The 15,240-nt window shown below is 39.3% G+C and overlaps 1 protein-coding gene across 7 annotated transcripts in view; it reads left to right on the top strand.

Annotated features, from left to right (window-relative positions):
• The window catches only part of ARSG (arylsulfatase G), a 129,289-nt gene that overhangs the window by 41,962 nt on the left and 72,087 nt on the right, over positions 1-15,240 (top strand). For all 7 annotated transcript variants that reach the window (XM_070740286.1, XM_070740288.1, XM_070740287.1 and 4 more), the window contains exons 2-4: positions 5,077-5,433; positions 12,020-12,207; positions 13,946-13,993. In XM_070740286.1, the coding sequence (XP_070596387.1) occupies positions 5,207-5,433; positions 12,020-12,207; positions 13,946-13,993 (463 nt within the window). In that variant the 5' untranslated portion in view covers positions 5,077-5,206. The remainder of the gene's footprint in view (positions 1-5,076; positions 5,434-12,019; positions 12,208-13,945; positions 13,994-15,240) is intronic.

Raw genomic sequence — 15,240 nt, 5'->3', positions numbered from 1 at the left:
TTTTCTCCAGTTCTCAGCAGATCAGGCTATTGGCATCTCATAAAAGTGGACTCTGATTTATTAACTTAGTTCATAAAGGCTGGGAACAAGTGTTGCAAGTTGACAAAGTGGCTGATCTGCAGACAGAGTGGTTACCACTGATTGTTTTTTTTATTGTGGTGGGACGGTGAACTTTTAAAATATGATTAAATGCCTTTTCTGGCAAAGGTGAACTGGCTAGAAATACCTGGCCAGGTACAGCTAGTACTGTTTCAGATCTGGCAATTATTTCTTTGGAATATATTCTTCCTGCAGATCTGATGGAACTGATAAATACTGATGTGGGAAGTTCTAAAACGGGGGGTATTATTATAGTCAGAGGTTCAGGTCTAGATCCCAAGTGGGATCTAGTGGTGCTACTGGGACTTAAGGAGCCTTGTGTCTATTCCTTCACCTAGGCAGAAAAAACCCTGGACACACATATAACCTGGGAGAAACCCCTCTTAGCAGTAGCGACTGCGAAAGAGACCTTGGAGTCTTGGTGGACAATTAACTAAACATGAGCCAACAATGTGCAGCAGCAGCTAAAAAAGCCAACACAATCCTAAGCTGCATCAACGGGAATACACTCCAAGACCAGGGAAGTCTTAATACCACTCTACTATGCCCTGATCCGACCACACCTGGAGTACTGTATTCAGTTCTGGTCACCACGCTTCAAAAGAGACATTGAAACTCTGGAGAAGGTGCAAAAAAGAGCAACCAAGATGATTAAGGGATTGGAAACCAAGACTTACGAAGAGAGACTGAGGGAACTGGGCATGGATAGCCTAGAGAAAAGGAGGGCCAGAGCGGACATGATAGCAGTCTACAAGTATACGAGGGGATGTCACAGAGAGGAGGGGATCACTTTATTCTTCAGGGCACCAGAGGGCCGGACGAGGAACAACAGCTGGAAGCTGACCAAGGAGAGATTCAACATGGAGATAAGGAGGAACTTCCTGATGGTCAGAGCGATCAACCAATGGAACAACCTACCAGCGGACGTTGTGAACTCCAACACTCTGGACATTTTTAAGAGAAGATTGAACTGCCACTTGACTGGTGTACTATAGGGTTCCTGCTTGGGCAGGGGGTTGAACTCGATGGCCTTCATGGTCCCTTTCAACTCTAACAATAAATAAATAAATGATGGTTGTGATGTCTTGGGGTCATGTAATCAACTTTTGCGACCTTCTGACAAGCAAAGTCAACGGGGAAGCCAGATTCACTTAACAACCACGTTGCTAATTTAATAAATGCAATGATTCACTTAACAACCGTGGCAAGAAAAATCGTAAAATGGGGTAAAATTCACTTAAGAAATTTCTCACTTAGCAACATAAATTTTGGGCTCAATTATGTTCATAATTCAAGGACCACCTCTAGTGCGAGAAGATTAGCTTCTGGTGGCAGCCAGAAAGATATCTGAATGTTTGCATGTAGCCTGTCTTGCTAAAATTTAATTTTTTTCATGTTTTTATCTGCATCTTGACATTTCAAATTATGTACTGAAAATCCCTATATTTGTTTTAGCCTTACCCTTATGCTGCTTGCGATGACCAACCCTAACTAACATCAGCTATACTTTGCATGTTGTAACATTTATCATTTTTAGAACTAGACAAAATTGTTTTTCCAATAAGCTTTAATCCTAGCGAATTCAGATATGACAGTTCATTCATACAGCTGCAATTCCTATAATTGATATGGCTCGTGATTGCGAAGAAAAGTTGCTGCGGTTAGATTGGTAGATGGCAGAATTCTGGATTACAGTAAATACATTGTACTCTTTCTACAGGGAGTAGTTAATTTAAGGCGTGGAAAGTTTATCTTCTGATCTAAGAGAATTTGAGTTGTGATCTTAAAGACATTTTGATAAATATGCTTAGGATAATAAAGCCTTTCATGGGATCGGCCTGCTTTGAGGGATCAACTCTCTCCCTGGTTATTCCCAGCCTGCCCTATTAGATCTGGCACAGAAGGCATGCTCTAGGTACCATCAGCTAGGGATTCTCATTTGGTGGGTGCCAGGAGAAGTGCCTTCTTTGCTATTGTCATACTTACCTTCAAAATTAGTGGATCTCCATCCCTTTTGACACAAGAGTCGTCAAAACCTGATTATGTTGTTGAGCCTGCAATTCCCAAGGAACTTGAGATTTGTTTAGTTGGTTTCATTGTTGAGCTGGGCATTTTTTATCCTCTTCATTTAGGGCAGCGCTTCTCAATTATTTTCTGTTACACCCAAGTGGGGGTTGCCGTTTCTGCCATTACCAATGCGATATGCACGCTGCTCCAGGTATTGACAGATAGGCGGGCACGTCCCAGTAAGATTTTGCTTCTGCGCATGGGCAGGAAGCAAAATGTTGCAAGAGGATGCGCGGGTGTATGAGATTTCAGTGATTCTTTTATGATTTTTTTTTTTGCACATGCACGGAAGGAAAAAATTACCGAAATCTCTCGTGTGACTGTGTCCTCTTGCGAGATTTTGCTTCCTGCGCATAAACAGAAGCAAAATCTCACTGGAGCACATATGCCCGCCCACCAGTTAATTGGATCTGTACGTGTATTGCCATTTTTACTACCGGTGCGCAGTGTGCCCCGTATTGGTAAGGAACCCAATACTGGTTACATCCTCCAGGAAGAAGTAAACATTTTGTGACCCCAACTCTCCACCGCGACTGTAAATAGTCCCCAAATTGCACCCCACCACGTCGTATCTGACACGTGTGCCAGTACAGTGGTACTTCATCATACGAACTTAATTGGTTCCAGGAGGAGGTTCGTAAGGTGAAAAGTTCGTAAGATGAAACAATGTTTCCCATAGGAATAAAAGCAAATAATGCGTGCAAATCCTTCAGGAAAATCCCAAACTTTAGAAGGGAGGCGAACAGAGGGCAGGGAGGAGCAGCTAAAGGGGGCGGGTGGAAGAAGCAAGGCTAGGCTAAAGGGTGAGTGGGAAGGAAGAAAGGCAAGGGGGGCGCCCCTCCCTTTTCTTTTTTCAAAAGACACAGTTTCAGTGCCTTTGCAAGCATGCAAAATCTTTACTCCTCCAAGCTGCCCCTCCCTTTTCTTTCTTAAAAAGACACAGTTTCAGTGCTTTTGCAAGCATGCAAAATCTTTACTCCTCCAAGCTGCCCCTCCCTTTTCTTTCTTAAAAAGACACCGTTTCAGTGCTTTTGCAAGCATGCAAAATCTTTACTCCTCCAAGCTGCCCCTCCCTTTTCTTTCTTCAAAAAAGGGGGGAAAAAGAAACCCCTTCATCCCAGCAGCAGCTGCTTGGGTTCGTAAGGTGAAAATAGTTTGGAAGAAGAGGCAAAAAAATCTTAAACACCGTGTTCTTGAAAAGTTTGTTAGAAGAGGCGTTCGTAAGATGAGGTACCACTGTACCTCCATTGCATTCCTTGGCGTTGTCAGCCCATTCTAAAAGAAAATGTCTCGCGAGTTCGAGAAGTTTGATTGAACTAGTGAAACTTTGAGAAGTTTCTAGCTTCTAAGCTTCTAGAAGTTTCTAGCTTTTAAAAGTTGTCTTTTAGAAGGGGCCACCTTAGATACAATACCGAGGAATGTGACGGATGTACCAGTCAAGTAGGATGTGCGTCCTACACCCTATGGCAAAAAAAGCACGTTCCCTGGGGTCACATCATGTTCCCCTGGCATTGTTCCATGCCCCCCCGGGGGGTGTGTGTGCCCCACTATTTGCAAAGCACTGACCTTTGTATTTTTTTTTACACTACTTATTTTGTTTTTGTACGCTATTTTCTATCTCTTATTTTTTATATATTTGGGTTTTTTTTAAATCCAATTGTTGCATGCCACTCGGAATTATTTCCAGTGAGAGGGGCCTCTATACAAATCATTGATTCAAACTGAGTTTAAATGTGACTTTGTCTGAAAGTGGGCATCTAAAGATCAGCAAATATTGTTCCAGATTAGAATTTGATTAAATTGTTGGATTTGGGGTTCCTGCAAATAAAGAGCTAAAGTTCTTATGAGAGTTTGCAGGTTTATGGTGAAGTCCCTTGACAATGTGACTTTCAAGAGCTTGCCACTATGAATACAATTTCATGGCATAATTTGCTCTGGCCAATACATCTGCTTTCCCTAGGAGATTTCTCCACTCTCTGCCCTAAATAATTGCATATGGAAATATACGGATAAGTAGTTGCTGATTTAATTTAATTTAATTTAATTTATTGTATTTCTATGTCGCCCAACTTCTGAAGGACTCTGGGAGGCTTACAACAGGATATAGAAAATACATTTTAAAATATCATAAAAGACTAAACAGTTTAAAATAATCACATACATACATAACATTCAAGATAATTATAATAGATGCAACATAGGTAAATCTTTGATGACTTTGAACATTAAGTGCACCTTGGCAGGTGTTGTTTACTTGGTGAATTTAATTCTTTTTGTAACTTCTGAGCATGGTCCTTTCTTTTCCCCCCCCTTTCCTATGGAGCTGTCTCCCCCCACCCTCTTAAATTTATTTATTATTTTTGGCAATTTCTGTTGGAAAGGGACCCATGTGAAGAGAAAAATGTGTGAATATTTATGTTTTTCTGTGAGAGTGATTAGTAAGTGAAACAATCAACTTCTAAGTGATTATATTTTGAAAGCAATTGATTATTAGAAGTCTGTCTGTCTGTCTGTCTGTCTGTCTGTCTGTCTGTCTGTCTGTCTGTCTGTCTGTCTGTCTGTCTGTCTGTCTGTCTGTCTGTCTAGCTATCCATCCACTCCATATGTATATGTATGGTTTGGGTATATGAATATAATACACACATACCCTGGGCAATGAGTGGATGAGGGACAAATCTTCAGAACTGTTTTTAGCTGGTGTTAACAAACCAACAGGATCCCAAGCAGACAATGCAAAGCATGTTGCCTTTGTGTTCATGGGCTCTTTTTTAATCTGTTTTTTCCTTACAGAATCCTCTTAAATTCAGAGTCACCTTTTGAATAAAGTAAGGAACCAGCATGTTAAAACTCTATCTGTAAGCCTGTATGTGTTTTTTTCTTAATATCTCATTCTAATTTTCTTTTCTGCAGAATTTTGGGAATGTTCCAATTGATCTGAAATACCCACATTGCCTCTGAAGAAAAGAACACCCAGGGAACATTTACAGTTGGAAATTTTTAATGTTCATGAGATGTCTCCTAGAACTGCTCTCCTGATGCCATGGATATTCTACTTCTTAAAGCCCTGGTGTTGGTCTTGGTCAGTTGTTTTACTGGGCTTCTCTACTACCGTCCCAGGCTATTTTTTAACTGGGAAAGAATAGTGTATAAGAAACCAAATTTCATAGTAATTTTGGCAGACGATTTAGGATGGGGAGATTTGGGAGCCAACTGGGACCTTAAAAAAGACACACCTAATTTGGATAGGATAGCCCAGGAAGGAATGAGGTGAGTTTCAAACCATTCTCTATCATTCACATTTATTTATTATATATTTACAGAGTACAGTATAGACAATTGTTTAAATGCTATAGGATTATAGGATTGTTTGCCTATAGTTGTGCATTTTGTTTACTTATTGATTTATGGCATTTACATAGTGTCAAAATCAAAAGCGTACTCCTCCCCAGGTTCCAGAGGCTTTCCTGGAGCCTGGCAAGGGTTAAAATGACCTCCCCTGCCCTCCTGGAGAACCTCCGATTTCTGGTAGGTCTATTTTTTGCTTCCTCTAGGCTCCAGAGGCTTTCATCAAGAGATGGGAAGCCCTAAGTTAACCAGTGCATAAGAAAGGTATTGCATAGATTTTTCATTTTTTCCATTGCTATCTTTTTCCCCCCCATGTCTACTCCATTTTTTGTATGGCATGATAAAATTCAAGGTCATTTTTATTTGGGATAAATAAGTTGGTGTCACCATCATCATCTAAACTTGTATGCTGCACAACTCTCAACATCTCTGGGTGGCTCATGCAGTAGAATTTGGAAGAGTTAAAGAGCCATTTCCAATATTTTAATGGCACAAGTGGCACGTCTCCTCCTCACTCCACAGTGCTCAGTCTTTAAAACTGTAACTTTCTTAATAACTTGCACTTCTCTAAATTGGGTAGGCAGTTAGTTTGAACCATTTCTTCTATGGCTACAAATGCTAATTGTGAGACATGATTTAATTCAGGATGCTGTAATGAATAGTTGTTTTGTAGGATGTACCAAGAATTTATTGCTTCTGTAAAGACCTCAATTCTGGCTATTTAAAACCACCTCAGGCAAATGTTCAAACAAGGAGTGGAGATAGTCCTAGTGATTGGGATTTCTGTTTGCTTAGTGTACACAAGTTTCTATTAGTTGTAGGTCATTTTACAGTGCTTCTCAAATAGTTGAGTGGGCCCCCCTGGGAGGGTGCAGGGCAATGCTGGGGGGAGTGCGTAACCCCAGGGAACATGCTTTTTTTTGCCACAGTGTGTAGGGGTTTTTTGCACCGAACAATAGCACGCAGAACAGAGCAGGAGATTAGAAGTGCATATAACAAACCATTAAGAGACACCATAGAAAAATATTTAACAGGGATGAAAAGAAAGGAGGAGAGAGACGGAGATAATGAGACAAACGTAAGTCTCCCAAAACTAAGATAAGAAAATATGACAAAGCGTATGTAGCACTTGGCTTTACTGTGGCTATGGTAGGAGATGAGAAAAAACCAGTATGTTTATGGTGTTTAAAAATGTTGGCAATGGACAGCATGAAGCCAAATAAATTAAGGCATCACTTAAACACATTGCACCCCAATCACGCCGATAAGCCGCTTGAGTTCTTCAGTGAAAATGTGCTGAAAATGATTGCAGACAATCATTCTGATGGGGTGTGTGTGTGAAATGTTTACTTCTTCCTGGGGGGTGGGGGCATAACAGAAAATAATTGAGAAGCATTGCTTTAATATATAGGCCAAGCATGTATTTGATTTTTCTCGTTTGTTCAGAATAGCAATAGCACTTATGCCACCCCAAAATGCTTTGCAGCACATTACTGTATATGCGGTTTACAATGTCAGCATACAGCTCCCAACAGTCTGGGTCTATCATTTTACTGATCTCAGAAGGATGGAAGGTTGAATCAACCTTGAACCTATTTGGATTTATTTATTTTATTTTATTTATTAGATTTGTATGCCACCCCTCTCCGAAGACTCGGGGCGGCTCACAACAGTAATAAAAACAATATAGTAGTGGAACAAATCTAATATTAAAAAACATATAAAACCCTATCATTATTTTAAAAAAACTCCAGACTGTGGGCATTCATGGCAAGAGATACCGTACTTCAGTTCCTACATTATTATCTTGCTCACCTCAGTCTCTTTCCCCCTGCTTCAACTCTTCTGGTAGGAAGAAGAGAATACATGTACAATAGGCCAGTGATGGCAAACCTTTTTGGGTTTGTGTGCCAAGAAGGTGGAGGGCGCGGAGGTCATGTGCATGCCTGTCCACACCCATAATTTAATGCGGGGGGGGCCTCCGCATGCATGCATACATGACCTCCCAGGATTCTGAGCCTTTCTAGAAGCCTAGGAAGGGTGAAAACAGCCTTCCCCCCCCCAGAGCCCCCCCCCGGCCCCCGGAGTTGAGAAATGGCCCGTTTGCCAACTTCTTCAAATTGGGAAATGGGCCATTTCTGGACTTGGGGAGGGGGGAGAGGCCATTTTTTCCCTCCCCAAGTTCCTAGAAATTCTCTGGAGCTTGCAGGGAGCAAAAAATGGCCTTTCCCCAGGCTGAAAACAGGCTGTTTCCCAACTCCCAGTAGGCCCAGAAGGTCCAAAAATCAGCTGACCGGCGTGCACATGCCAGACCTGAGCTGGTGTGCCCACCAATATAGGTCCGCATGCCACTTGTGGCACAGGTGCCATTCGTTCACCATCACAGCAATCGACATTATGGAAACAAAGCTGATGCAGTTGGAGCTGCTGGTTTCCATCCCAGAAGAACTATTATGTCTATATTGATTTGGTGCCTCCCAATCCTGGTTTCCACCCCAGACAAAACTGGTTAACATTGATCTGGTATCTCTCAATCTCAAAGTTTTAAAGAAAGTAAATGCAGAAAACCAAAATTGGGGTGTTTCGCTTACCAAACACCCCAATTATGAAGTAATAGTTAGTTGAACTAGGGATTTCTGAGCTCACTGATATACTCTTAGTTTATATTAGTCTTACTCAAAGAACAAGATGCTTATTATTATTCAGTCAAATACTTTTACCCTTTCGATCTAATTACCTCATCATCTCCCATCATGCAATAATCCATCCAAGACATCATACAGATCCATCCAGATAATTTTATTGATTGCTTTCCTGTTGCATTTCTTTTTCAGTTCTTTTACTTGCAACAAATTATTGCTATTTTTTCTCATGAATGGTTTCAGCTTTATTTTATGCACAGCGGGAGTTTTAAAATATGCCCATGATAAATGAGTCACGGGATCCAACCAACAAGATTCTGCTGATATCTGAAAAGAGAATATAAATACTAGAGACTTCTCTTATAAAGATTTAAGATTGTCAAATACAGTGCCCAACTTGTAACGTAGATTGTTTTATTTGGTATATCGTGAGAGACAGTTGGTAAAGGCACTAGACACCAGGAGACTAAATTCCACCCCTACTAAATTGCCAGCTGCATGAAGCTGGGCTAGTCACTATTTCTCAGCCCTAAGAAAAAGGCAATGGCAATCTATTTCCAATAATATCAAGAAAATTCATATACATATAATAATAATAACAACAACAACAACAACAACAATAATAATTGCGATGTAAAAGAAAGTATGGATCATCAACATCGCAATCCCAGGGGACAGCAGAATTGAGGAGAAGCAGCTAGAGAAATTAGTGAAATACGAAGATCTAAAAATCGATCTGCAACGACTCTGGCATAAGCAAGTGAAAGTGGTCCCAGTGGTACTTGGCACGCTGTGCGCAGTGCCAAAGGATCTCAGCGGACATTTAAAAACCATCAGAATTGACAAAATCTCCATCAGTCAATTGCAAAAGGCTGCTCTACTGGGATCGGCAAACATAATTCGCCGCTACATCACGCAGTCCTAGGTGCTTGGGAAGCACCTGACTGGTGATGAAATACGAAATTCAGCATAGTGATCTCGTTTGCCGTGTTGTATTGAAATAATAATAATAATAATAATAATAATAATAATAACAACAACAACAACAACAACAATAATAATATAAAGCCTTTTGTGGCATGGGATGAGTCTGTCGGAGTGATCTCCTCTTCAGATTATTTCAGCCCACACCACTTTAGGGCAAAGAGGGCATGCTGTGGGTACCATCAGCTTGGGATCTACGTTGAGTGGCCCTTCTGAGTGGTAGTGCCTGTCTTACAGAACACACACACATCCTGCTCTCACATGTATGGACTTGTCCAGATAGTCACCAGGATTTTTGGAAAGCCGGTTTGGTATAGTAGTCTGGATTAGAAATCAAAATATTCTGAATTCCGGTTCTACTTTAGATCCAAAACATGCTGAGTGATTTGAGGCCAGTCACTCTCCTTAGGCACAAGGAAGAAAGCAATGGCAGAAACTTCTCGAAAAGAGTCATAACGTAATTGAAGCCCCCCGCAAAAAACATTTAAAGACACCATCTTATAACCAATTTAATTATTATTTATTTAAAGACACCAGCTTATAACTAATTTAATTATGTGTGCCAAGCAAGCTTTTCCCTATGAGTCTGGGCCATGAGAATGTAAAACAACTTTCTTCAAACCTGTTTCTTCAGCTGTTTTGGGGTACAGCTCTGAATACTTGTTTCAATAATTGCTCATATTAGCTACAGCTAATATATGCTGCAGATCAGAATTAGGTAGGGTACTGGACTGGAAAAGATTGTGGTAGACAGAATTGTTAGCATAGCTAATTCGTAGTATGAATTTTTGGCTCCATTTTTTTATGGTTAGAGCTAGTTTTTTTTTAAAAAAAAAAAACCAGACACACGATAAAAGGCTTTTACTTTTAATCCTGCATGGAAAGCAAATAATTAGATTATATTGTGATCTCTTGAGATTTTAAAAATTTGGATTCACTGATATTTTCCTCTTTCAAGTGAAATGTTGCTGTGCAGCATAACCTTCAACTTGAAAAAAAGTCTGATGACTTGCTTATTATGTGAGGCCGTTCTCAAGAATATTTTTCCTGTGCTTTGAACCTTCTGGCCTTTTATATCACCAGATGAAATAAATTACCCTTTAACTATGCTAATAACCACATCTCCATTCCTAAGTTTCCATAGCCCAAAAATTTAGTTTGGACATTCTATGCCCCAAAATCTATAATGGGAGATGCTTAAAAAATCAATCAATCACATTAATCACAGGAAGCAGCATGCTTTTAGAGAATTAATTTTTAGGCAGATTTAGATAATACCAGTCTGGCTGAAAATGTCAGCTAATTGGCAGAATTTGTCCCCTTGGAAAAGCTCAGCATTGATTTTATTTATTTATTTACTATTTGGATTTATATGCCACTCTACTCCCGAAGCTTACAACTAAATACATATGCGAGGGTCGCCCAGAAAGTAATGCACCACATTTTTTTCTTGAATAATTATTTGTTGAACACAATGAAACTTACACAAAAGAAAGAATGATGTTTCTTCTACACTCTCTATTTTTCCACGTAATCTCTGTCCCATTTTATGGCCTTCCTCCAGCGAAACACAAAGGTGTGTGTGCTCTGTCGGTACCACTCCTTGTTCTGGTCACAAAGCCTTGGAGCTCAGCCAAAGCATCTTCTAATGGCCTCACCCTCTGTGTCCAGTGATTAACCTTACTTCTGTCAACTGCAGATTTCCATAAACTGTACACAAACATTTGTGAATGTTCCCAACAGTTTCTTTCTGCGCAGTGAGAAATTCAATGACGACACGCTGCTTGTAACGTACATTACTTTCAGATGCCATTTTGAAACACTGCTGCAGCTACGCTGTCTGTCTGAAGAAACACAAAATTTACACACGCATTCATGACAATTCCAATAATGTATATCTGAAGTTTTGCATTTGTACCATTACTGTAGGCTGAGGAAAAAAATGTAGTGCATGACTTTCTGGGCTTTCTACCCTTGTAAAATACAATACTGTCTCCGAGTCTGCGGAGAGGGGCGGCATACAAATTTAATAAATAAATAAATAAAATATAAAAGCCTGTAAAAAACCGTACAAAGCAATTTAAACTAGTGACTAACAATTAAAACAGTTAAAAACCATTTTCCTTTGGACATTAGCAGCCTTGAGAAGCCAACTTAACAAACATGCTGTGCAACTCACATTTGCACTAAAACTGAAGTAATGATTTTTGTCTGTGTACACTTGAACTATCTGGGCACTTTCCCTTTTCCCTAAAGGCAGATTTAGAGTTGCCCGCAACTCCTGGACAACCCGTTGATGAGAAAGTGGAGATTGCAGAAGGCTGCAGATGGGTCAATGCAAACACTTCCTGAATCCCAACTGTGTGTTGTGTAGAGATGTGTGCACCCTGCATGCTGATTGGTTCCGGCTTCCTACTGGGAGGTGGGAGAAGGCAAAACATGTTCACGCAGGGAATGTTAAAATTCGCTGACCCATAAAAAGAACACCTATGCAATCATCCCCAATCAGCAGACAAATGCATTCCATGTGGTGCAGTGCAGCAGAGGTCTAGTCTAGCCTTAGGACATGACATAAATATTGCAAGCAGTAATGTTGATATACAGTAAGTCAATAGGAATTTCATGAAAGCAGTAACAGTGCTCCAGATCCATAGATGCAAAATTACACAGTGTGCTTAATGATAAGGATGAAATAAAAGGAAGCCTATGTTTTGGCATCAAACTACATTAACTAAGTAGCTTTGGATAGCCTAAAAAATTAAAAATCTAACTACAGTTACCGTAGATTCTTTGCCATAAAGCAACTGAAGAATATTTTTTTTCAAATAAAACAGGAGTGCAATAAATTAAAAATAATAGGAGCCTTTCTCCCCTTTTTCTAGATTTGTAGATTTCCATTCAGCTGCATCTACCTGTTCCCCATCACGTGCCTCTCTGCTTACAGGACGTCTCGGCCTTCGTAACGGCGTCACCCACAATTTTGCTGTGTCTTCAGTGGCAGGCCTTCCATTGAATGAGACAATATTGGCAGAAGTTCTGAAAGAAGCTGGCTACGTCACTGCTATGATAGGTAATTTAACCTACCCCAGAAAGAAAACTTAAATTGATTCTATTTATAGCTGGATATATGCTAGTCCATGATCAAAATGAAGATTTGATTTATTGCTGGAAAAGAGATAATACCACTAAGTTATTTCAGTTGGAAATGTGTATACAAGGCCAGAATTTCCTTAGGTAATTTGGCAATACTTGTCATACTATAAAGTACCTTTGCAGCAGAAGTCATCTTGCATCATGTATTCAGGGAAGCGCATGTATTTTTGTGGGTTATTTTTACATCACCTAGGTCTGATTCCTAAAGAAGCACCATCCCCTTGATTGCAAAGTGTATCCCAAAGTATTCTGGTTTGGCACGAACGTACCCAAACTCTTTCACTGAGATAGTCAGGAAACCTAGCAGCATTGCTAAATTCCTTGCATAGTGCACCTTCTCTGCGGATAAGACAATTCCTATAGTTTATCTTCCAAATATAGTTTGCTATCACTGTCTCAAAAACTTTCATATTTGATAGTTTGCCCCTAAGGTTTACTCCAGGATCTTAGTAAGGTTCATCTCCCAATTAATGTAAAGTTTTAAAATATTTGTTCAATTTTCTGCTTTCTCTTTGGGTTCTGTTGCTGGCTTACATTGCCCTTTTAATTAAGTGTTAGTTTACATATTGTTGTAAGCCAGCGGTCCCCAAACTACGGCCCGCGGGCCACATGCGGCTCACTGAGGCCATTTATCTGGCCCGCCGGTGAGTGACAAGAACACAGGGAAAAGAGAGAGAGAAAGAAAGAAAAGGGAAAGAGAGGGAGGGAAGGAGGCGAGGAATGAAGGAGGGAAGGAAGGAAGGAGAAATGGAGGGAACAAGGAATTTTTCTCTCAACATAAATTCAAACAACACAGTGTACCATCTAATTTTCCATGAATAAAATGCAGTATTTTGTTAGTATCTAATATCAATCATCAAAAAAGTTGCAAAAGTTTTTTTTTCTAATTTTGTCATCCAGTTACATTCATTTTCTTTTAATTAAATTTCCTCCTTAATGTTCCTTCAAAAAGTGCAACACCAATTATATTTCTAACTTATTAACCATTATACCAAAGTGCTTCCTTCTTTCTTTATACATTTTTCATAAGTCAAGAAAATCTTGTATAGCCAATCAGATGTCAACAAAAGAAAATTAAAAACAAAACATAAACATATATGAATTTCAGACCTTCCCCCTCTAAATAGTACATTCCCATTTTGTTTTTTATTTTAAAACAAGGTTTGTTCAGTGTGCATAGGAATTTCTTCATAGTATTTTTTATAGTCCGGCCCTCCAACAGTCCGAGGGACAGTGAACTGGCCCCCTGTGTAAAAATTTTGGGGACTCCTGTTGTAAGCTATTTGACACTATTCGCAACAGATGATGGGGTACCTTTCTCATTCTATATGCAAACTGGCCTTAAGACTTATCTTTATTGCATAAGCGTTTGGTATCCTGGTAAGTCACTGCATTCAGAACATTTGGGTGCTGAGAGAGAAAGATGCAGTTTTCCTAGGATGCAAATTGGTGAGGTAGTTCAAGATGTAATGAAAGTGAATCATTGTAGGTCTGGGTTTAATGCTGAGAATGGATTTTTTTTCTTCTGTTTTTATGGTAGGAAAAGATAATGTCCAGAGCTAAAGTAGCCAATACTAAATGTTTTCCACCATTTTGCTTTAAGAGGTTTTAGGTACTGTACTGATAATTTTCTGTTCCACATCACTTCTTTATAGGGAAATGGCACTTGGGACATCATGGCCCATTCCATCCCAGCTTTCGTGGTAAGATTTCTCTACTTATTTCCTCCTACTAAAATTCCAAGATTGTTCTAATTGGAATTGTAATTTCACAAAAGTGAATGCTTTGATGTATATATCTTCCACATAGATAATTAGGATATTCTGGATAGAAAACAAGAATGTAGCTTTTCCTTAACATGTTAGTTTTTGTGCGGAGGAAAATAAGCTTGTTTTTATACAAGGACGTACAGTATATTAATCTTATAAGGCCCATGACCACAACAAAGCAAATACATAGATACCGTATGTAGATTTATAATATTGTAAACTCCAAAAAAGCTCTTAGTTTTCATCAGCATTGATATTTCATCTAAAATTCTTCTTTGACAGCTGATGTATTAGCTGGATTCACATTATACTTGCTGTGACTTGCCTAAAAAATAATTTATGAAATAAATATTAGTTGGCTAGGTTAGGTTTAGCCATAAATCCAGTCTGCACTGGATAACCTTTTGATTCTATAGTGTTGAGTGACAATGCAAAAATAAGTGGAGTCATACCTATAGTATATTTTTTTAGGAATGGTTGGTTTTTTTTTCCTTTTTGAATATACAGATTATCTGTATTGAATCTATTTGAGGATTTACAGTACAGTTTTTGTGTATTTCCTTCCTTATATAAGCAAAAAAATGCTACCAGTGGCAATTTCAGTTAGGATTCAAGTGAGGGTAAGTATGTGTATTGGACTCTGCTTGGAACCCTAGGCAACAAGTTGCTCAACTGTTGTCTGCAAGCAACTGTACTTGGCAACACACAATGTACTAAGCCAAAAGGAAACAGCAATTAATATTACTTAATTCAATGTATTAAATGGTTTATCTTTCTCAATCTAGTAGCTTTTTAAAAATTTCACATTTCATCAACTTTTGGGAGGGGAAGATATTAGAGAAACAGGTAATCTGAATACTACTAAAATTCTCCTGCCCCTTGTCTGCTTGTAACCTTTATTTAGCCCAAATGGCAAACATTTTTGAATCAAGGTACCTCAAATTTGCTACCTCAAATCTGCCACAGTTACCAGAGGTCACATGCTTGTTATTTCCAACACTCCCTGTCAGCTTTCCATAAGCAAAATCAATGTGGAAACCACTGCTTTATTGCTTGCCTGTGGACATTCTGTTTGTTTGTTTAGGTAAAGAAATATCTCTGAAATATTGACCCAGTGGGTCATGGGTTCTTTAGTTTAAAAGTTCTCTCTGAACGGATTACACCTCTGGTCTGGTGACCAA

Source organism: Erythrolamprus reginae, chromosome 2, assembly GCF_031021105.1.
Source record: "Erythrolamprus reginae isolate rEryReg1 chromosome 2, rEryReg1.hap1, whole genome shotgun sequence".
In the NCBI taxonomy this organism is placed as follows: domain Eukaryota; kingdom Metazoa; phylum Chordata; class Lepidosauria; order Squamata; family Dipsadidae; genus Erythrolamprus; species Erythrolamprus reginae.
Note: the sequence above shows the minus strand (reverse complement) of the source record. Positions and strands in the feature narration are given on the sequence as shown.